This window comes from Muscardinus avellanarius (genome assembly GCF_963383645.1).
Source record: "Muscardinus avellanarius genome assembly, chromosome: 4".
NCBI lineage: Eukaryota > Metazoa > Chordata > Mammalia > Rodentia > Gliridae > Muscardinus > Muscardinus avellanarius.
The window spans coordinates 108,637,111-108,658,939 of record NC_137789.1 but is presented as its reverse complement, the minus strand read 5'-3'; the positions used below and the strand labels follow the sequence as shown (position 1 = coordinate 108,658,939).

General features: G+C 42.0%; 1 protein-coding gene across 1 annotated transcript in view; it reads left to right on the top strand.

Moving 5' to 3' along the window:
- ANK3 (ankyrin 3) overlaps window positions 1-21,829 on the top strand; it is a gene marked incomplete at both ends in the record, with an annotated part of 351,101 nt that overhangs the window by 123,255 nt on the left and 206,017 nt on the right. Inside the window, 2 exons of the mRNA XM_080694807.1 lie at window positions 2,463-2,648; window positions 4,487-4,585. Of these exons, the coding sequence (XP_080550933.1) occupies window positions 2,463-2,648; window positions 4,487-4,585 (285 nt within the window). The remainder of the gene's footprint in view (window positions 1-2,462; window positions 2,649-4,486; window positions 4,586-21,829) is intronic.

The following is a 21,829-nucleotide window of genomic DNA, read 5'->3' as shown; positions in this document are numbered from 1 at the left end:
GCAGGAAGTATCCTCCTAGTTAAGTGGGTGATCACCCTTTTCATTCCTGGCTTCTCTAGTAGTAGAGTGGAGAGGAGCAGGTGGCCCTTAAGCTGGATTTTAAAGCATGGAGCTTAGACAGAATTTGTGTACAGAGAGGGGAGTCATTTCAGTGAGAGGGAAATACCAGGAGTAGAGCGAGAGACCGGGGTAGAAATCAGCCTGTACATCAGAGCGTAGAGACTGGTGAAAGGATGTATATGGGAAGAAACTATCCCTTAGGTGCTTTGGGCCAATACTTTGCATATTCTCCCATATAAGGGTGATTTACTCTTAGTCAGATAAATCATACAGACACTTAGCTCTTTTCTAGCAAGAGAAAGAATGATAAAAGTGGTGGTTTCATAAGACTAACAAAGGCATCAGTGTACAACTAACCAAGATTTCTTCTTCCCCTTACAAATTCTCTTCTCCCGGACTACCCCTCTATTTGTAGCACAAGGACCACAGGAATAAAAGAATCATGACCCAAATAAAATAATAAGTAACTTGCTTGCCAGCACTCTAGTAAAAATAATTTTTAAATGTTCTTTTGATTGTGTAATAAGGAAACTGCTGTGAAAATTTGTGAGCCAGGCTTAGGATGTTGTACCCTGGATGACTGCAAAGTCATCAATACTAGATTGCACACAAATTAATGATATGTTGTGAAATCTGTAGCTGTAAAAAAAAAAAATCTAATCTGTAGCTGTCTCCAGTTTGTCAAGTTTCAGAGGAAAGCCCCATGGAGCTACAAAAGAGAAGCGCAAATTGTATAGCGCATGCTTCAACTCCACATTTGTTCGTGTGTGTGTGTGTGTGTGTGTGTGTGTGTGTGTGTGTGTGTTACTGAGGGTGGAACCCAGGGGCTTTTCTACCTCTGGGCTATACCCCCAGACCTATTTTGTATTTTATTTGGAAACAGGGTCTCACTAAGTTGCTGAGAACCTTACTAAGTAGCTGAGGCTGGCTTCGAACCTGTGCGATCCTCCTGTCTCAGCCTCCCAAGCACAGGGATTACAAGCGTGCGCCACCACGCCCGGCTCCACATTTGTTCTAATGGCATGCTTTAATCATGGAAGCAGAGGTTAGAGTGGTGGGTACCAGGCGCTCAGGGGTAGGGAGAATAGGAAAATGTTGGACAAAAGGTACAAAGTCTCAAACAGGAAGAAGTGATTTGGAGGGAAGAATCTCCTGCATAGCATGGTGAATATACTTAGTGTATTACACAATTCAAATTTCTAGGAAAATAAATTTCAAATGTTCTCAGTATAAAAATATAAGTATTTAAGGTGGTAGAATTTGTCTATTAAGTATATTTCATCATTATACATTGTATTCATAAATCATAATATCACTATACCCCATAAACCTACAATTATGGTTTGTCAGTTAAATAAAAAAGGAAACAGTCGTGTTTTGCAGGATCACTGTGTCCTCTTTCTTTATTGTTCAGGGAAGGCAAGAGCCTTTCATATAGACCTTTCTTAAAACAGCAATTTTTACATATTTCTACAGGCAGCAGACATATTCGAAGCAACAGGATAACAAATCAGGCAGGCACAAACCCCATCTTTAAAATATAAGTGGCAATTTTTACTTCTTATTTAAATAAGCTCCTTTGAAAAACTTGCCTGCATTTAACCTGAAATGTTATTGCTTCACTGAGATTATTTTATGCATAATAAAATTGTGTCCCGTTTTTCCTTTTTTATGTAGTGCTTCTGCGTATTTTAATTTTTTTTATAATCCCAGTATTGGCAGACTGAGACAGGAGGATCATGGTTCATGGACAGCCTTAGGTATTTAGTGAGGCCCTCTGCAACTTAATGAGAACTTGTTCCAAAATAAAGAATAAAAAATAGGGCAGGGGGTATAGCTCAGAGGTAGAATGCCCCTGGATTCCATCCCAGTACTGCAAAAGAATTTTTTTTAAATTAATCTATAAGTATTATTATTATTATTATTTTTAGTGGTACTAGGAATGGAACCCAGGGGATTTTCTACTGGACTATACTCTCAGACCTATTTTATACTTTATTTGGAAACAGGTTCTCACTAAGTTGCTGAGAGCCTCACTAAGTAGCTGAAGCTGTCTTCTAACCTGTGCGATCCTCCTGTCTCAGCCTCCCAAGCGTGGGGATTACAAGCGTGCGCCACCACGCCCGGCAAGTATTGCTTTTAAAAGGAAAAAACACCCATAAACTTAGCATAGCATAAGTGTTTTACTTTTTTGTTGTCTTGTTTTGTTTGGGGTGGGTAGGTAGGTAAATAAATGTCTTCACATAGATGTCCATTTGAATATGTTGTTAGGTTGTAATCATCACAAATGAAAATCAATAGGCTCACCTTCTTATTTATTTATTGAATCCCAAAGGCAGTAGCACTGGGGCCAGTCTTGACCCTTCCTTTTTTTTTTCTTTTCTTTTTTTCTTTTTTTACAGGATGGCTTCACACCGTTGGCAGTAGCTCTGCAACAAGGTCACGACCAAGTAGTTTCCCTCCTGCTAGAAAATGACACGAAAGGCAAAGTGCGTCTCCCGGCTCTTCACATCGCTGCCCGAAAGGATGACACGAAGGCGGCTGCTCTGCTGCTGCAGAACGACAACAACGCAGACGTGGAGTCCAAGGTGAGGCCCAGGCGCAGACACGCCTTTTCCACACCCATCCTAAGCCCGGCCGCTCGGCCTCCAGGGACATCTGGTCTCCCTCTCGGAGAGCTGATGCCAAAAACTTCACTTTGCTGAAAGGAATGGAAATGGTCCAAGCCAGCCCAGCCGGGTGAAGGCACGCCCTCCCTTAACTTGAGGACCCCAGAAGAAACCGACTTAGGTGCCACTGATCATTTCCTTCCTTTTGATATTTATTTGGAGTGTATTTAACACTGCAACTCAGATGTCAGGGGAGGGAGAGTTACAGACTGCTAAGACAGTGTGCACAGGTCAACCTCTGGCTGGGGTCTGAGAGCGCCACGTAGAGATCAGCAAGCAAAGGTCATCCGGGGGAGAGCATGCCTGCAGCGAAGGAGCCACAGCCCCCCTGTTCCCATCGTCTCCACTTGTCTTCCCAGAAAGTCTCTGTGAAGAAAATGCGGCCACTGGGCTAGGTCGTCGCGCAGCCCCCAGCAGTCCAGCTTCCTCTCTGTGCCTGTTGCGCCTCCATCCTCGCCACCATCCTCATTACCTAGCTGTCATGAGCTTTCTGCAGTCCATGTCACCAATGAACTAACCGTTCATTTTTTCCTCCTCTTTGCTTCCCAATGTGTTAACCTAGATGGTGGTGAATAGAACAACAGAGGTATATATAACGTATATCTATGTATGCATATGTGTATAATCGATATCCGCATCATTGCTTTCCCACGACTTAGTGCTGCTGCCTCATCTCCTTCCCTTCTCTGCACCGCCCCCCCGTAGGCTAGATACCTGCTTTCCACCCTGCCCCCAAAGGAGCATGTGCCACAGCAGACAGTAGTTTGATTACCAGGGCTTTCTGCAGCTGAATTTGGTGTTGGAAGGGAAGGTTTAGGAACCCTGGAAACCTGAGGGCATCGAGACAGACTTCAGATGCTTATCAGCTTGACCTAAAGCTGCAGACAACCCTGTCATTCTACTCCTCCAGGACTGAGTCTGTAGGGTTCTGCATGACACTTACCCTCAGTGGTGTCAGCACAAGGGAAGTTACTTCAGAAGAGTGCCAATACGACCCACCTCCCACGACAGTCAGTGCCATCGCTAGCATGGCTGAGAAGCTTGCTAACAACTTAGAAATGCATCGAGTTCCTATAAGGTGGCAATCTTTGGGGACTAAGTGAGTCGCTGCATGTTTAGCATTTTTTAAGGAAGTAAAATGACCATGGTGTTTTAAAAATAATCCTGAAAAATGTGTTATTAACTAGGCATTCGCTAGTATATAGATCAACTTGTAGAATCTTTATGGAATATTAATGCCCATGATGTATAATCAATTTTGCGGTGATACCTCTCTCCTCCCCCCCAAATTACTTTAGTCATTACAATTGGCATTTACAGTTGGTTAATTTTGGCTTTATGTGGAATATTTAAAAATTTGAATTTGGATAGCGTCTCAATGGCCAATTTTATCATAAGTAATAAAAAACAGTTTTAAGACTTGATAATAATCAAGCTTTCTCTGAACTATAAGGATTTTTCTCATTTTCACTATTTTAACTTTTTCAAATGTTGGCTTCTGTGTAGTTTTATTACTGGATCACTGAAACCAGTCACCCTCCACCCTTGGGTTTTCCCTGACTGTCCCTCTGCCTGTGCGTGTGGGGTTTATTAGAAACCCTGTGTACGGTTGGCACTGATGGAAACCTAGCACAGAGTGGAATGTGGATCTCAGCATATTTTGCTTCCTCCTCTGTATTCAGGCAGGATTAGGATGTTAGCCTGTGAGACGGGAGCCGGCAGGCATCCGCTGAACGTCTGCTGTGTTTTCTTCACAGAGTGGCTTCACTCCTCTCCACATAGCTGCTCACTACGGGAATATCAATGTAGCCACGTTGCTGTTAAACCGAGCGGCTGCTGTGGACTTCACTGCACGGGTAAGAGCGCCACAATGCATACTGTCTTTGAAGCATCCACAATGATTCTTAACCCTCCTTTTCCAGCATAAGGAGGCTGGGACAGATGACCTCCAGGAATCCTCCCAATCAGGGAAAGGTGTGATCTTCTACTTGGAGCATTTTCTTACTTTTACATAGGTGTGCCTGTTTCCTAGCAGGAAAGGTAAACCAAGATCAGGGTGCCTGACCAGGCCGGTAATAAATAATAAGCATGTGCCCAGAAGATGTGATTTAAGTGATCATGGCTGAGGACTACAGTTACCCATATTGGAATGTCTGGAGCGTACAAAATTGTTGGATGTTACAGAGAGTGCCCTCGAGGTCAGGCTCTTGACCTTATAGGCAGGAATATGCTGGAACATCCCGATGAGGCCCAGACTTCTGAACCTTCGGGATCTTTTGTCTCCAACAAACTTTTATATTGAGTGACAAGATTCTACAATTCGAATGGGTTCTTATTTGTTAAGAAAGAACTAGGATGCCATGTGTACTACTGAACAGCAACAGACACATCCAGATACACTGATACTGCTCCGAACGCTAGGCTCGGCAATCATGAGGAACACCAAAGGTAGAAGTAAAGTTGGAAGCGGGATGGAAGAGCAGTAAATTTAGACTCTGCAGAGATCATTTTGGCTCAAACTTCTCACTGTGTGTCTATGAGTTTTCCTCATGTATACGATGAATGAATAGAAATTATGGAATTAAATCATGACTGTAATTAAATACGATAATCTCTTCATCAAGTTGCAGAGAACTTTGAGAGAGTAGATGTAAAACCTGTAGCATAGTACCTGACACATCATCATCCTTATCAACAGCAGCAGCATTATTATTCTGAACAGAATCCTCTGAAATATTACTTTTGCTAAAACCTTGTCTGTAGGCCGGGCGTGGTGGCGCACGCTTATAATCCCCGCGCTTGGGAGGCAGAGACAGGAGGATCGCACAGGTTCAAAGCCAGCCGTGCTGGCTTAAGAGACCCTGTTTCCAAAAAAAAAAGTATAAAAATAGGTCTGGGAGTGTAGCCCGGAGGTAGAAGGGTTTCGAGGAACCCTGGTACCCCAGTTCCACCAAAAAATAAAAAATTTAAAAATTTAAAAATTTAAATAAATAAATAAAACCTTGTCTGTTAGAAGAGAAATGGAGCTGGGTATGGTGGTACACTCCAGTAATCCCAGTACCTGGGATACTGAGACAGAAGGATCACAGGTATGCAGCCAGCCTCAGCAACTTAGCAAGGCTCTCAGCAACTTAGTGAGATCCTGTTTCCAAATAAAATAGGACTGGAGGTGTAGTTCAGAGGTAGCATGCCTCTGGGCTCAAACCTCAGCACAAAAGGAAGTAAGGAAGGAAAGAAGAAAGAAGGGAGGGAGAAAGAAAAAGGAGAGAAGGAGGGGGGGAGGGGCAGGGAAGGAGGATGGGATGGGAAGAGAGAGGGAGCTAGGGCATGATGCCATTGCTAGGGAGATCGTGGTAGTAGCAGTAAAAGTAATGGCACTTTTCAAGTAGTTACTGGGTGGGAGATGCCGGGCTGAGCATTTGATATCAGTGACATGAAGAAGAGTATGGTTTATCTCAGTTTTATATTAGGGGAAACTGAGTCTGAGAGATAAGTAGTGAGTGACTGTTCCATGATCACACAACTGGCAGGTTGGAGGAGCTGGATTTCAGCCCCAAAGCTCTTAACCACTCCTTTATTCTATCTCTCTTAGGCAACTCAAGAAAGTTCATTATTTTTCTCCTCTTATAATTCACCAGCTCTATAAAAATAAGAGTTCAGAGTGTAGGACTATAAAGGCAATTTCCTGCACCATTGTCAGCAGCTTGCTAAAAAGCCGGTGTGGGATTGAATGACCTGAGAGCGCCAGTCAGTTCTTTTCACTCTGGAGCTGTACTTGGTGCAGCCCCTGCACCCTTGATGTGGCAGAGCCAAGGCTGACTTTGGCTCTGGAAGGACCAAGTGAAGGCTTCGCTACGCTGAGCTTAAACAGGGTATGTCAGGGCTAAAACTGAAGCTCGTTTCATGATGCTTTCTTCTGATTGGATTTCTGTAATTCACAGTATAATGGAAACCTCATTAAGTCATATCTTCTAATTAGGACATTTGGAAAATTCATATCAGGGCGGCCTTTGAAGTTTGTGCCATTGTTCAGAAGTTTCCTGATGCTGCTGAAAATAAGACTGGGGAGATGTTTGAGCAATTTAAGAGCACAAATTACAGTATTGTCAGACTCCTTCAGGCAATTGCAAAGCATTCATTTACATTAACACAATGACCAGGGTAATTACAAAAGATACTCATTTACTGATTAAAAATTGATGAAGACCTCCGATTAATGTTAAACTTGCCTGACTCTCTTTATGTGATCTAAAATAACTCTGCTCGTTTTTGTAGAAAATATCTTGAAATTTAGACTTTTCACTGATTTAGAAAAGCATCCCCCCCACCCCCCGTCATTCCTAATTAATGAGACCCCATAGCATTCAGAGCTGAAGACTGCGGTAGAATTTGATTATACTCACAGGAGACCTGTGCTACTGCTCATTCCCAGCAGTCTCTGCTGCTTTCTGCTGCCAGTGATGGATGACTTGCTTTAGGGTGTCAGAGAAGAGCTCTTCATAAAGAGCTTGTCCATTTTCACTTCCAAAGCTCAGGTAGCTTTATCACAAAGCCTCCTGTGCTGAGACCTGGCTGCAATCGTAACTAGAAATCATAGACACCAAAACCAGGATTGAATAGAGGTATTGAAGATGATTAGAGTTAAATTAAAAAAACAACAGCAGCAACCTTTGTCTTGGGGAGGGGGAGGGCTGTGCTTTCTGTTTTCTGACTGTGACAGAGTACAGGAGTAAGTGAAGGACTGAGACCATTAAAGAAAACAGGTAGGATCTCACAGTTGTCTGCAGCACTACAGGCTGAGGGGGAGACCCAGAGAGTGGCTACCTTGTAGCCAAGAAAGCTGGAAATGGGAAGAACAAGGCCTCTGGAGTCATTTCCAGCACCCAGGAGATGTTCATCTCCAAAGCAGATAAGAGGCAGAAACAAATCCAGTGTGACGAAAGGGAATAACAACAGACCAGATTGCTTTCTGTGCTTCTTTGTATGCTTGCTAATTTATGCAGCAATAAAGCAGATCGCAGCTAGTGGCGAATGTGTGCCCCCAAGGAGCCATTCCGGCAATTGATTTATAGCGCTCTTCATGGTTTTATCGACACTTCTCTTTGCATTTTCGTTATGATGTCAGTTTAGACTTTTGCATTGTGATTTGGCTATGGATGTGTGAGATATCTCATCTGACATCTTCGGTGTTCCCTTTTGGATTATCTGTGGCGATGACCTGTTCATCCTCCTGGGTTCACAGGGAGTTAATGCAATAGCTGCTGAATCCTACCCTGCAGCGTCAGCATCCTCGTCCTTTGAATTGAGTCTGCTGAGATGGCATTGACACTGTCTGAATTCATGTGTGACCCTTGCTCCCTTAGCAAATCTTTCTAGCTGTCTCAGGGGAGAGAATGTAACTAAGACACACCAGAGCTGCTACTGATTATTATTCCAGTAAGGAGCATTTATGCACTGGAGTAACTAAAGTCCAAATTATATTATGCGGATGCCTGCAAGGTTTCTTTTATTGATTGAAGGAGATAGATCAATACTTTGCTGGCCAAGGGTTTTTTTCATCAAGTATAATAGACCGCTGAACCTAATCTCTACCCTTGTCACCGACCTTTCTCTTGGAAATTATTATTCAGCTTCCCCTTTTGAGAAGAAAGACGAATAAAGCATCTTTCTGTTAGTTTTACTATTGAGTAGTTTCTGTTTTGACCTCGGAAATATCCAAAAGGATTTCAGATGAGTTACTGTATATACATGTTTATACAGAGTAAGTCTTGGCAAGACAAAACAGAAAAGGCATTATAAAGCAGCTGAGATGGGTATATATGTATGTATCCATAGCCACATGCATATATATATATATATATATATATATATACATATATATATATACACACACACATACATGTATATACACACACATTATATATATATACATATATATATACATATATACATATATATATGCACATATGCACACATACTTAAATACAGTAGGCCTTAAAAGCCTGGATATTTTGTAGAAATGAAAGCATGGTTGCATACCTTTTGTTTTTTTACAAGAGAAAATCTTACCTTTATTTATAGAGATAGTTTTTCATATATGGGAAATAACTCAAACATAATTTTAGCATATAAATCTCATTAAGAACAGTGATTTAGCTGGGTGTGGTGGTGTGCGCACCTATAATACCAGTACTTGGGAAGCTGAGACAGGAGAATTGGAGAGTCAAGGAGAGCTTCAGAAACCTAGTGATTCCCTGTTTCAAAAAATTTTTTTTTTTTTTTGTGAAACTGAGGGTGGAACCCAGGGGCTTTCCTACCTCTGGACTATACTCCCAGACCTATTTTATACTTTATTTGGAAACAGGTTCTCATTAAGTTACTGAGAGGCTCACTAAGTAGCTGAGGCTGGCTTCCAACCTGTGCTATCCTCCTTTCTTGGCCTCCCAAACACAGGGATTACAAGCATGTGCCACCACACCCAGCCCCAAAAAAAAATTTTTTTTAAAGAGCTGGAAGTTTAGCCTAGTACAACTAACAAAACAAAACAAAACAAAACACCAGTGACTTCCATAGTTAACATTATCTAATCATTATGCTACAGAAGGCTCCATTTACTGCTTCATACTGCCCATGGGTGGTGGATCTTCACCTTGCTCAGAAAGTTGAGAGACTGTGGCCAGTACTTAGCTTTATAACCTATGCAACTTATTGAATGGGTTAAAACTTGGTGTGCATACTTCAGATAGATGACTGGTTAACAGGGCCATTGGATGGCTTTTCTCAAATATGAGATCTTTAAACAGTGTCTTGACAAGTACTGAACCACATTTGAAACACAAGTCATGCAAAAGTTTACTTTAATTAAGATATTTTAATTTGAGGATAAAAGGAGAGCTATGTTTTATTTTTTTTTCCTGTGGTACTTAGGGGTGGAACCCAGAGTCTTTCTACCTCCGGGCTATACTCCCAGACCCATTTTATACTTTATTTGGAAACAGAGTCTCACTAAGTTGCTGAGAGCCTCACTAACTAGCTGAGGCTGGCTTCGAACCTGTGCGATCCTCCTGTCTCAGCCTCCCAAGCACAGGGATTACAAGCATGCGTCGCCACGCCCGGCTGAGAGAGCAATGTTTTAGATACTATAGAACTCCTCACCTGTAGATAGAAAGACAAAAATGTCAGATTTATGTTCTGTCTAAACAGAAAGCCAACGTGATTCTGCACATGTATTAGCAAAACAATGTTTATAGATAAATACTGCGCAGTGATTTCTAAATTCCATTCCATTCAGCAGCATTGAAAGCATATGAGCTAGATCTGAAAATTCAGACCTGAGTAACCTACTTACTCTATTAGTGCTTTAGTACTTATTACTAGTACTAGAGTACTTAGTATCTTAATATTCCTTATTCTGCTAACTAGCATAGATATCCCACTGCTAAACTGTATAACACAGTCTCTCCTTAAAGCTCAACTAAATCTAGGCTAGGCTTTAATGCCAGATAGGACTTTTCTAAAAACCTAGAGATTGATGAAGAAGGGGGTTCACAGTAGAAAGGCAACGCTAAGGGATGGGTCCTGAGCATCCCCCAAGTCCATAGGCTGTGACCCCTTCTGTGACCCCTCCTGAGCCATCAAAAGCAACTGAGTCACAGTCTATCTTGCTTCCGCCTTGGAAATCCTTTCTGCCATGACTGTCCCTCCAGAATCCAGGCCCTTCAACTGCTTCTGGGCCCCAGGGAAGAAGGGAAAGTCTGTTCTTTTGAATATACGTGTGATAGCATCTGTCTTAGGCCTGCCTTCCCTTCAATGTCATGATTATCTTTAAAGGTAACTTACCCCCAAGGAAGATGTCTGCCCCCTGGCCCATATGTGAGCATCGTGGCCTATACTTCCTCTCTCATGCTAGACCTCAAATGCCATGTTCTTATGTGGTGTTGTCCATTTTGCATACTTACTGTCTAAGCCTCCAGCTTTCTACCTCCTTCACAAGGTGTTTGCCCAATGCCTGGCTCTGCCTTAATGATATGAATATAAGCTTAATCTTTTCAGCCTTCCAGTGAAGGACTTGCTAGCCATGGAGAATGTGTTTATTACTGTCTAGACCTGTTTAGGGAAAGACGGCATTTATTTCAGAAAATCATCCCACACTATTCTGTAATCAAGAAAGCAGGACCTTTACCTACCTGTCCTGAAGAGGTACCCTTGGCAAACCAATGGACTTAATGGAATACTCACCTGCATTCTACTCACTCAGAGAACTGTGAGTGTGAAAACATCATCAAGAACTCTCCCTGCTAGAAAATAACTACTCAGAAAAAAAATAAAAGAACTGCTCAGAAAATGCCCTTTCCTTCCTTTCTTCTACAGGTGATTAGAGTAATAATAATTTATGAAATTATCATCAATTAGACATTAACTAATTAACTATACAGCCCACTAACAGCACTGGGAGGGCTCTATATATGTTTATGGGGTTGAAGAATCAGTAAACACATCACTTCTAAGCCTCCTAGTCCACTACTACTGGATACTAGCCCCTGTGCAAACCTACTTTCCTCTACCCTGACCATCAAAGCTCCTGTAATTTCAACCTGAGTCTCCCTGGGGTTGGGAGGTCCTTCCAAAACTGACATCTGGGAGGAGAATCAGGATTTCTTGGCCGGAGGGAAAAGAACCAAGAGAATACTAGAATTTGAAGACACTGCCCAGCCTTGTTCAGTTCAGGTGTTTGAAGCATGGCTCAGGCTCTGGGCTATGAAGGACTAATCCAGGTGACCACCAGAGGGCATCTGAAGGAACATTAGCATTGCTGCAGCTAAGGGTGTGGCTGACTTTCATAAAAATTCTCCAAGGGCCCAGGGCTTCTGGGGACTGCTTTGGCATGTGTGGTGGTACCTTTGCAAATATGTTTTTAAAATATTCTCCCCTTCCCTATATAATTTTTAAATAAACTGAAAGAAAACAAAAACCATTCCACTAATCAATTCTGTCCAGTTTTTTTTCTTTCTTTCTTTCTTTTTTTTTTTTTTTTTTTGTGGGTTTGGGGATGGAACCCAAGGGCATTTGACCTCCGAGCTACACCCCCTGCCCTATTTTTTATTCTTTATTTTGAAACCGGGTCTCACTGAGTTGCAGAGGGCCTCACTAAGTAGCTGAGGCTGTCCGCGAACCGCGATCCTCTGGTCTCAGCCTCCCGAATGCTGGGATTACAAGTGTGCGCCACCACGCCGGGCTAGACAAGGACTTTTTTAATGGGTGATATAAACCTTTTGAATGAAAATGTAGAATTAAAAGTGTTGGCAAAAGAATACAAGTTATGGGACAGTAACTGTGTGGCTACTCTGTTAGTCATATTTGTGTTTCCATGGTGACATTAACATCTCTGGAGGACCAAACCCTGCAAGTTTTTGCAAGGTAGGCTGAGGGGAGAGGGATATATCTTTGTAAATATTTATGCTTGTAAGCATGCCTTGCAAACTCAATCCCTACTATCCTTTTTAATTCTCTACATGCCACATCAAAGAAGAACCTCCAACTATTTTTAAAGGAATTAAGTTATCTCAAGTTCGTTTGTGCATCTGATTTTCAATAGCATCTTCCCAAGTGGTGTGGGATCTGTGGTGTTCCTCACCCGAAGAGGTGACATTTCCAAGAGGCAGCAACATAGAGTGAGGGGACAACAGGTGCTGGCCCCCTGAGCTCATCCTGGCTGTGCGTTGGTCAATGATAGGGTCTAGGGCAAGTACTTTTTGTGTGTGTGTGATACTAGGGATGGAACCCAGGGACATTTTACCTCTGAGCTATACCACCAGCCCTATTTTTTTATTCTTTAGTTTGAAACAAGGTCTCACTAATTTGCAGAAGGCCTCACTAAGTAGCTGAGGCTGTCCTCAAACTGCAATCCTCCTATCTCAGCCTCCCAAATGCTGGGATTACAAGCATGTGCCACCACGCCCGGCAAGTCCCTCATCACCGGGCCTGTAGTGTTTTGGTTTGTTTTGGTTTGGTGTGATTCTGAGCATTGAACCCAGAGAGAGATACCTCCGACCTTTTTTATTTTTTAATTTTGAAACAAGGTCTCACTAAGATGCTAAGGGCCTTGCTACATTGCTGAGGCTGTCCTGGAACTCACAATTCTCCTGTCTCAGGTGCTCAAGTACTGGGGTTATATATATGTGCTACCATGAACATGCAAGAAAGATGTCAGTCAGCCACAGGCCCTTCATCTCTGCACAGTCACCCCCTCTGATGGTAACAGGAGCCGCCCTTTGGCTTCTGTCTTCATCCTTTACTGTACTGTAGGTTCAGATCAAGGCAAAGCAATTCACAAAGAAGTCAGACTGGCAGAATCCCACACTGGCCCTGCAGCTTACCCAGTGTGCCCTTAGACACGCTTTTTTTTTTTTTTTTTTTTTGGTGGTACTGGGGATGGAACCCTTCTACCTCCAGGCTACACTCCCAGACCTATTTTTTATTTGGAAAAAGGGTCTCTTAGCCCAGAGGTAGAAGGGTTTCCAGGAACGCCAGTACCACCAAAAATAAATAAATAAATAAATAAATAAATAAATAAATAAATAAAACAAAACATTTGGTGTGGTGCTTGACCAGCAACGCACCAGCAGGAGCTCTGGACACACTCGTGGCCATTGCTGTCTGCTTTCATCAGCAGGGGTCCCACTTGTTGGAAGACATCTTCCCGAGTAGACTGTGACAGCTGTAGTGAGGCCCTGTGCGAATGACTCCTGGAGGGCGCCAAAAAGGGTGCGTCCTAGAACGTATGGGTTACCGCGTTTACTGTGGCTTTTATCAGCATAAGGTCAGCTTTTAAAAAACAATTAAGATGACATTGTTTGAGACGGTAGGAACTCCAATGATAAGTAAGTAAGTAAAAGGTGTACCTTTCTTCCACTTTTCCTTCTCGGATATCCACCTGCTCCCTACAGTTCTGCTGGAGAGTTGTTGCTCTGGGGACAGTTCTAAATGACCCAAAAAAATCCTGTTTTGTAATTCCGTGAAATGAAATTCTATTGAGGCAGAAGTTAGCAGAGCTCAGTTATTCATTTGCACTTTCAAAGCGAATTATTCATTAGCCATAAAACTTCCATTCCTTCCGGTGCCTGTAAACAGCAGCCCAGGGCGGCCCTGTCCCCTGGAATGCCCTTGACTGAACAAGGTTCATTTTCTTTCTTTTTTCTTTTCTTATCTTCTTTCTTTCTTTCTTTCTTTCTCTCTCTCTTTTTTTTTTTTTTTTTTTTTTGGTGCTACTGGGGTTCCTGGAAACCCTTCTACCTCAGGGCTACACTCCCAGACCTATTTTTTTTTATTATTTTTTAATTTGGAAACAGGATCTCTTAAGCCAGTAAGGCTGACTTCGAACCTGCATGATCCTCCTGTCTCCGCCTCCCAAGCATGGGAATTAAAAGCGTGCGCCACCACGCCCTGCACAAGGTTCATTTTCATACTGGCTGTCATCAGAGGTGCATTAGGGTTTTCAGGTGCATCCTGCTCCCCTCCACTCACGCCACCCCCACCCCAACACATCAAGAGCTCTGGCTCTTCTGTGGCAATGAAAGACATCTTCCTCTGGGGTTTGAAGAGTATGCAGGAAGGGCCGGAAGGAGCTACAGAGAAGGAACTAGGACTTCGCAGAACCGAAGAATTGCAAAGGGGAAGTGCCTAGTCATACCCATGATCATTTACTGGCTCCCTCCCAAATCAAAGCAGAGGGTTCCAAGAAAACAAGTTCAGTCAGGAGATCAGCATCAACTAGCATAGTTTAAAAAAAAAAAAAAGATTGCAATGAGAACAAAAGGGAGTAGAATCAACTTCAAAAAATAGAGACTGAGGCTGGGAGTGGTGTTCGGTGGCAGAGCACGTGCTTAGATGCACGCGGCCCTGAGTTCAATGTCGTGCCAAAGACGGAAAGAAATGGAGCCTGGAGCTCAGGTGCAGTGTGAAATGAGCCTGTGGGCATAGGGTAAGTTCTGCCCACCCAGGGCAGTGCCAGGCTGGGCTGAGGCGCTAACCTTGATCCTGCAGGCAGAAGGGAGGTCATTACGGGCTTTAAATGGAGGTGTGGACACATGGAGTGAAGGCAGTGGTGTTTAATATTCATCATGTGATGTATGAAGGGAAAGTGAGACTCCATTGTGAGCTGCAGCAGACTCCACGGAGAAAGGACTGTGAGGAGGAGGGAAATGTCCCATCCTTGGTGTGGCACTACCGTCCTTCACACCCGCCTCTCGGAAGCCCCACCAGAGCCACAGGTTTTCCGTGGAGAAGGGGACCCTCGCTCTCCCTAAATTTGGAAATCCACAGAGGTCTTTTTAGTTGTCACAGTGCCCTGGCATGGGATAAGAAGAAGTCGGCATGGTTCATCCCTTAGCACATGGGACAGTCCTGTGCAAATAATAATGTTGCAACCCAAGTACCGGTAATGTCTCTGGAGACATGCTGTACTAAACATCTTCTTACAGCCAAGAGATGTGTGGTGGGGTGATCCAGGATGGGGAGGGGGGCCTAGAACGTTATTCTTACTCTGAGATTGAGCCTCATGGGGCCACTGAGCATGCCCAGTGAAGCTCTCACCAGTGAGACTGTGAAATAAGGTGGGAAAAACTTGCACAGAATTCAAACTCACTTAGCTAAGGTTTCCTTTATTCCAGAGCAACAGGTACTGTAGTGAGTTTCCTTTGCACTATTCTTCACAGTAATTATGTAAAGTATGAATATGGTTTTCGTTTTACACCAGAAATCCAGGAGTTAAATATCTTCTGCAAAGCAATACAGCTCTAAAGTAGTGTGGCTTGAGACAAGAAACACTAACATAAAATGAGACATAAAACCTGAGCATGGTGGTGCACGCCTGTAATCCCAGTACTTGGGAGTTAGAGACAAGAAGGACCCATCACAGTTTCAAGAACAGACTCTACAACTTGGCGAAGACTCCCAGCAACCTAGCAAGACCCTGTTTCAAAACCAAAAAATAAAAATAAAAAAAAAAGAGCTGAGCATGGTGGTGCACACCAGTAATCCTGTACTTGGGAGACTGAGACAGGTAGATAGGTTCAAAGTCAGCCGCAGCAATTTAGCAAAGCTCTCAGCAACTTTGTAAGACCCTGTTTCCACATAAAAAATGTGGCATAGCTGAAGGTGTATCTGGAAGGTAGAATGTCCCTTGGATTCCATCGCCAGCACCACACACAAAAAAAACACTTAAAAATATAAAAGAAAAAAAGGCTTGGGGTACTGCTTGGAGGTAGACTGCTTCTGGGTTCAATCCTCAGTTCCCCCTCCAAAAGAAATGAGACATAAAAATAAAGTAAATAAACTACACTGAGACTGTATGGTTCATAGTAGCTCGATCCCAGAAGCCACGTGTACTTGAGCTTTGCAGTGAATCTAGGGTCATTTTAAGAAGACCACAGCTGACAACGGCCTTTTCTAGACTAGCTGGTAATTGGTTCTCTGTCAGTGCGAAGGTTGCTGAATGAATTGAAAAGATGTTTTTAAATTTGATAGTCTTGCTTTGAAATGACCTCTTGATATTTACAAATTTGGTGACCCTATGAAAGAAATATCCAGTATACATTTTTTGGAAGAAACACAGGACAGGCTTATACTTTACAAAGATTGAGGCTCTCTGCATTGAAAATAAATTTTCTTATGGTTTCTAAGTAAGGGCCTATCAGCCAGTTTTCTTCTTAGATTCGGACTCATTAAACCTGCAGTAGGAACTTCCAGTCTGTGTTTTTAAACAAGTGCCTCGTGATTATTTTGTTCAGCTAAGATAAGAAAATAGTCACCAAGGCCATTCTATACAAATCTTTCTTTTTGAATTACCCAAAGTTGAGTTGTAGAAGTCTTAAAAAAAAAATTGCTTGTGACAATTAGTTTTATGTTTATAACCCCTTAATAGAAACTTGAATTTACATTATATTTTGCAGTTTACAAAAAAAAAACATTAACGAATATTACATCATTTGAAACCCACAGTAGGCATTTGTACAGGTGAGCAAACTGGGGTCCCCGAGGGAGGAACGATTCATCCCAGATCCTCCTGCAAGTAAAGTAGCAGAAAAGAGATTTGAGATTTGACCCCCTGCGTTTGCTGTTATTGTAACTCCAGGGCAGAGAGACTGGCCCGTCACATTGGACGGTGGAGTGTCAGCACATGCTCAGAGGGCAGCAGCAGTGCCTGGAAGCTGAGGATGAAGTTTTCACTACTGGTGGTAGCTGGGTCTTCCTGGTCCCTGCAAGAGAGTCTCTAGTCCTTTAAAAAGAAAGGATATTGTGACCCCGGCTAATTTTAGATAAACTTCAAAGAAATTGTGCCATTCACAATAAGACCAATACCAAATAATTCCTCTTATATTAATCAGAATTGTGGAGACAGAAGTAAAATGATAATTTCAGGGGCTAAGGGAAAGAATAGAAAATTGTTTCAAGGGTATGAAGTTTTCATTTTTTTCAACATACAGAGTTCTGGAAATTAGTTGCACAATAGCATGAATACACCAAATGCTGTAATGCTGCTGAACTATACTGTTAATGGCTATGAGAAGAGGTTTTTTTCTTTTCTTTTTTCTTTTTCTTTTTATTTTTTTGGTACTTGGGATTGAACCCAAGACATTCTACCTCCGAGCTATACCCCTAGCCCTATTCTGCCCTTTATTGTGAAACACATTCTCTCTAAATTGCAGAGGACTTCACAAGTTGCCAAGGCTGGCCACAAACCTGCAATCCTCCTGTCTCAGCTTTCCAAGTACTGAGATTTTAAAAGTGTTTTTCCACGCCCAGTTTATGATAAAAGTCTTATGTTATATGTATTTTACCTCAAGAGTGTGTGTCTGTGTGTGTATGTGATACTGGGGATTGAATCCAGGAGCATTATACCTCTGTGCTACCCTCAATCCTTTTTATTTTGAAATAAATTCTTACTAAGTTGCTAAGGGTCTTAAACTTATGATACCTCATCTTAGCCTCCCAAGTACTGAAAGTTGTGAATATGTGCCACCACATCCAGTTCCTAAACTATGTATTAAAAACCACTAAACTAGCCAGGCGTGGTTGCCCACACTTGTAATCCCCACACTTGGGAGGTGGAGACAGGAGGATCACACAGGTTCGAAGCCAGCCTCCCTGACTTAAGAGACCCTGTTTCCAAATAAAAATATAAAATAGGTCTGGAAGTGTAGCCTGGAGTTAGAAGGGTTCCTTCCCCGGTACCACCAAAATAAAAAATAAAAAATACACTAAACTAGATACTTATAAAGACCTAGTCAACTATAAAATCCAGTGGTGCAAAGATAAAGAGGTGGTTGTAATTGAGGAATGAGGTCCAAGATCCACCATGGTCCCAGTCTTCTGGCCCTTCTAGTAGCAGCTGGGATTATGTATATCAGTGAGGGTGTATGTGTGAGGGAAACAAGTATTGAATTTTTACCCTGAATATGGTCCGCTTTCCCCCACTTCTAAATCAGTCAAAGAAACCAGAGAGATACCTGGCAGTGCCTTATCTAAAGTATTGGTGAGCCCTCCTGTTTATCCAAGTGAAAGCCTATGACAGTATTAGTGATAAACAGCCTCATATTATCCTTAGGAGAAAATAAATAAATCTGAATGTAGAGCAGCATAGAGCCCCATACTCAGAGCCTGATTTCACAACAAACATCAAATATGGAAGCATTTGCTGGATGGCTGCCTGGGGAGCTCAGCGCTGTCTATCAGGTGTCTTATCAAATGGGATTTCTTGGTCTCCATGGGAGAGGAGTGAGATCCATGGGGTGCCAGTGGCTTCAATAGCTTCATGTCCATCTCTAAAGGTTGTTGTGGACTTAATCTCCTTACCCAGACTGCACAGGGAGAAAAGTTGGTATACAATAATTGAGCAGTTTGTAAAGTTGGAGAAGAAAAAAAGACTGGGTACTAAGATGATCTATTTTGTTCGAATAAGTTTTCATGAAGAAAAAGGTTGAAAAGGACATTTAATGACATTGGCAATCACTTTGATCAATATAGTATGAAGGAAGTTTCTGAGTTTATTTTATAGTTGTACTATTAATAATAGATCATCTAAATTAAATTTCTTTTAAAGAAAAGGCCTACTTACATTTCGACTATGAAGACTTGAGTGTTTTTTAATACGTATATTCAGTTGTTAGGACTTTTCTTGGGTATATTCTATAAATATCAAATCCTCATCATTTAAAGCATCATTGTTTTGCGTATATGTGGTAGATTTCTTCCGGCACTAAAAATTAAGCATCTCATAAAATGAGCGAAGTTTTTTGTTTTGTGGTACTAGAGATTGAACCCAGTGCCATTCTACCTCTGAGCCACACCCCCAGCCCTATGTTTTATTCTTTATTTTGAAATGGTGTCTCACTAAATTGTAGAAGGTCTTACTAAGTAGCTGAGGAACTTGTGACCCTCCTGTCTCAGCCTCCCACGTACGCGGACTACAAACATGTGCCACCATGCATGGCAAGAGTGATGCTTTATATGTGTCACAACATAGAGAAGCCTTGGAAACATTATGCTAAGTGATTAAATCACTAAAGGCCACACAGTGTCTAAAACAATCTAGACTAGGCAAATACCATAGAGACAGAGAGTAAACAGGAGACTGGGGAACTGAAAAATAGGAAGTGACTGCTTAATGATATGAGATTTCTTTTAGGGATGATGAAATGTTTTAGAACTAGATGCTGGTAATTTGTACAACTTATAAATATACAAAAAATCCCTGAATTAATCATGCATTTTTAAGATAGGCTTAATGAAAGAAAGGTCAACTCTATCTTAATAAAACTATTATAAAAATAAACTATTAGAGTAAACTTCCAGTAGAAAATAACAAAAATTTATGGAAAAAAGTCTAACTTTCAAAGAAATTTAAGAAAACTGGAAATTCTATATTTTTCTACATTGCATCAAAATCTATATGACTATTATATTAGGAATGGTGGCACTTGCCTATAATCCCAGCTATTTTAGGGGCAGAGACGGGAGGATTGCCAAGTTCAAGGCCAGACTGGGGAACTTAGACCCTGTTTCAAAAAAAAAAGGGGGGTGGGGGAATGAGTATCTATCTCCATGGTGTAGCACTTGCCTAGCATGTATGGGCTCCTTGGTTCAATCCTTAATAACACACACAAAATCTATGTGACTGTTCAATATTATTTATCAAATATTTACTGCCTACCTGCTCTCTGCTTGGGATTAGCAGATACAAATGTTTCCCCCAGGAAGCTAAAAAAACTTTTAAAGATGTCTATGGGTTAAATGAGAATGATAGTAATCTTTGCTTAAAAATATGCTTCCTTACCTTCTCTGTGAAACTGTTTGCTGATCACTTTTCTGTTTCTGTGTACACTAGAAATGGTGCTAAATTGTAAGAGAACAGAATGAGAGAACAGAAGACATTTTAAATGCGTGTGTTTTAAATGTATACCCTCAATGTATCAAAATCTTGGTCCTTTTAAACAGTTTGTTTTGCAAATTTGACCAACTCTTATTGAATGCAAAAGTTATTACAAGTAGAAAGCATTAGTGGAGAATATTAGATTCCCTGTCAACATTTAATTATTTTAGAACTTGTGCTTATGGAGAACACATCAAGGAACCAAACTAAAAGTATTACATTATTCAGTTTTCATCATCTAAAAGGTTTTCAGGGGCATTGTCCCCTCTGGGATGTTACCCAGATCATCTGGAATTTCTAGGTATCTCTAGGTGCATTTGATATTTCAGAGATTAATTTAGGAAAGCAAGAAGTATGTGTTCAGGGGAGAATGGGGCCATCTCCAGAGAAGTACTTTAGGGTTGTCTGAGTCTTTTAAAGGAAACATGGGGGAACGTGGGCCTGGGAAGTTCTGTGGGGACGGCATCAGCGCATCAGTCTGGCATGACAAGAGGGGCTTATCACAGTCCAGCTGTTTTCAGGATTCTTAGTTTAACATCTCCATTATCCAATCAATAGTTAAAGTCGGGAAAGTACCCTATATTACAGGTGTTATAGCTCCCTTTGTTCAATCTGTTTTAAAAATACGTGTATTCATGGGCTAATCAACAGAGCACAGGACAGTTTCATAAGTGAATGGATTTCCAGTACTTTAAGATTACGAATTGCTGGGCGTGGTGGCACATGCTTGTAATCCCGGACACTTGGGAGGCGGAGACAGGAGCATCTCGCAGGTTCGAAGCCAGATCGCTGGCTCAAGAGACCCAGTCTCCAAATAAAAAAGTATAAAGATAGGAGAGACCCTGTTTCCAAATTAAAAAGTATAAAGATAGGTCTGGGAGCATATCCCGGAGGTACAAGAGTTTCCAGGAACTCCAGTACCACCACTAATAATAATAGTAGTAGTAGTAGTAATAATAATAATAATAATAAGAAGAAGAAGAAGAAGAAGAAGAAGAAGAAGAAGAAGAAGAAGGGAGGAGGAGGAGGAAGAGGAGGAGGAGGAGGAGGAGGAGGAGGAGGAGGAGGAGGAGGAGGGGATGATTATGAATAGAGACTTGGAGAAATTTTCCAGAAATGTGGGAGTAACAGGCTTGGGAGAGAGAACTGGCCTAGGGAGTGAAAGTAATGAGAAACGTTAGCACCAGGCTTTCAGATTAAAAGTACAGTCTCCCTTTTCTTTTATCTCCTTTCTACCTATTTATTTCTTTTCTATCCTACCTCAGTATTGTCTAGAGATTCTCCCTTAGTGATACTCTCTCCCAGACATTTTCAAAGAAAAGGAGGGCTGTGGTGGGGGAAGAGGGGAAGGACTGTAAGGAGTGTCCTTTATATATTTAAATTAAAAGGAAAGGCTGCCTTTCATCCACAGTGAGGTAGAAAATGACCCTGCTTCCACTTGGGGGAGGGGCAGAAGTGAACTGACTGCAGCGGATTCTTGGATGAACTTGGCTCTTAGCTGGGTGTTTGAGGGAAGAATTGGCAAGTATTTCCCAGCAGAGCCCTCGGTAGCAGAGCACCCTCGGGTTTCTATCCCAGTGTAGCACATGTGCATCTTAGATGCCATGTGCATCAGTCCCATCCAACCAGCCCGGGCTTGCCATTCTCCTTGCTGCTCTGTCCCCAGCCACAG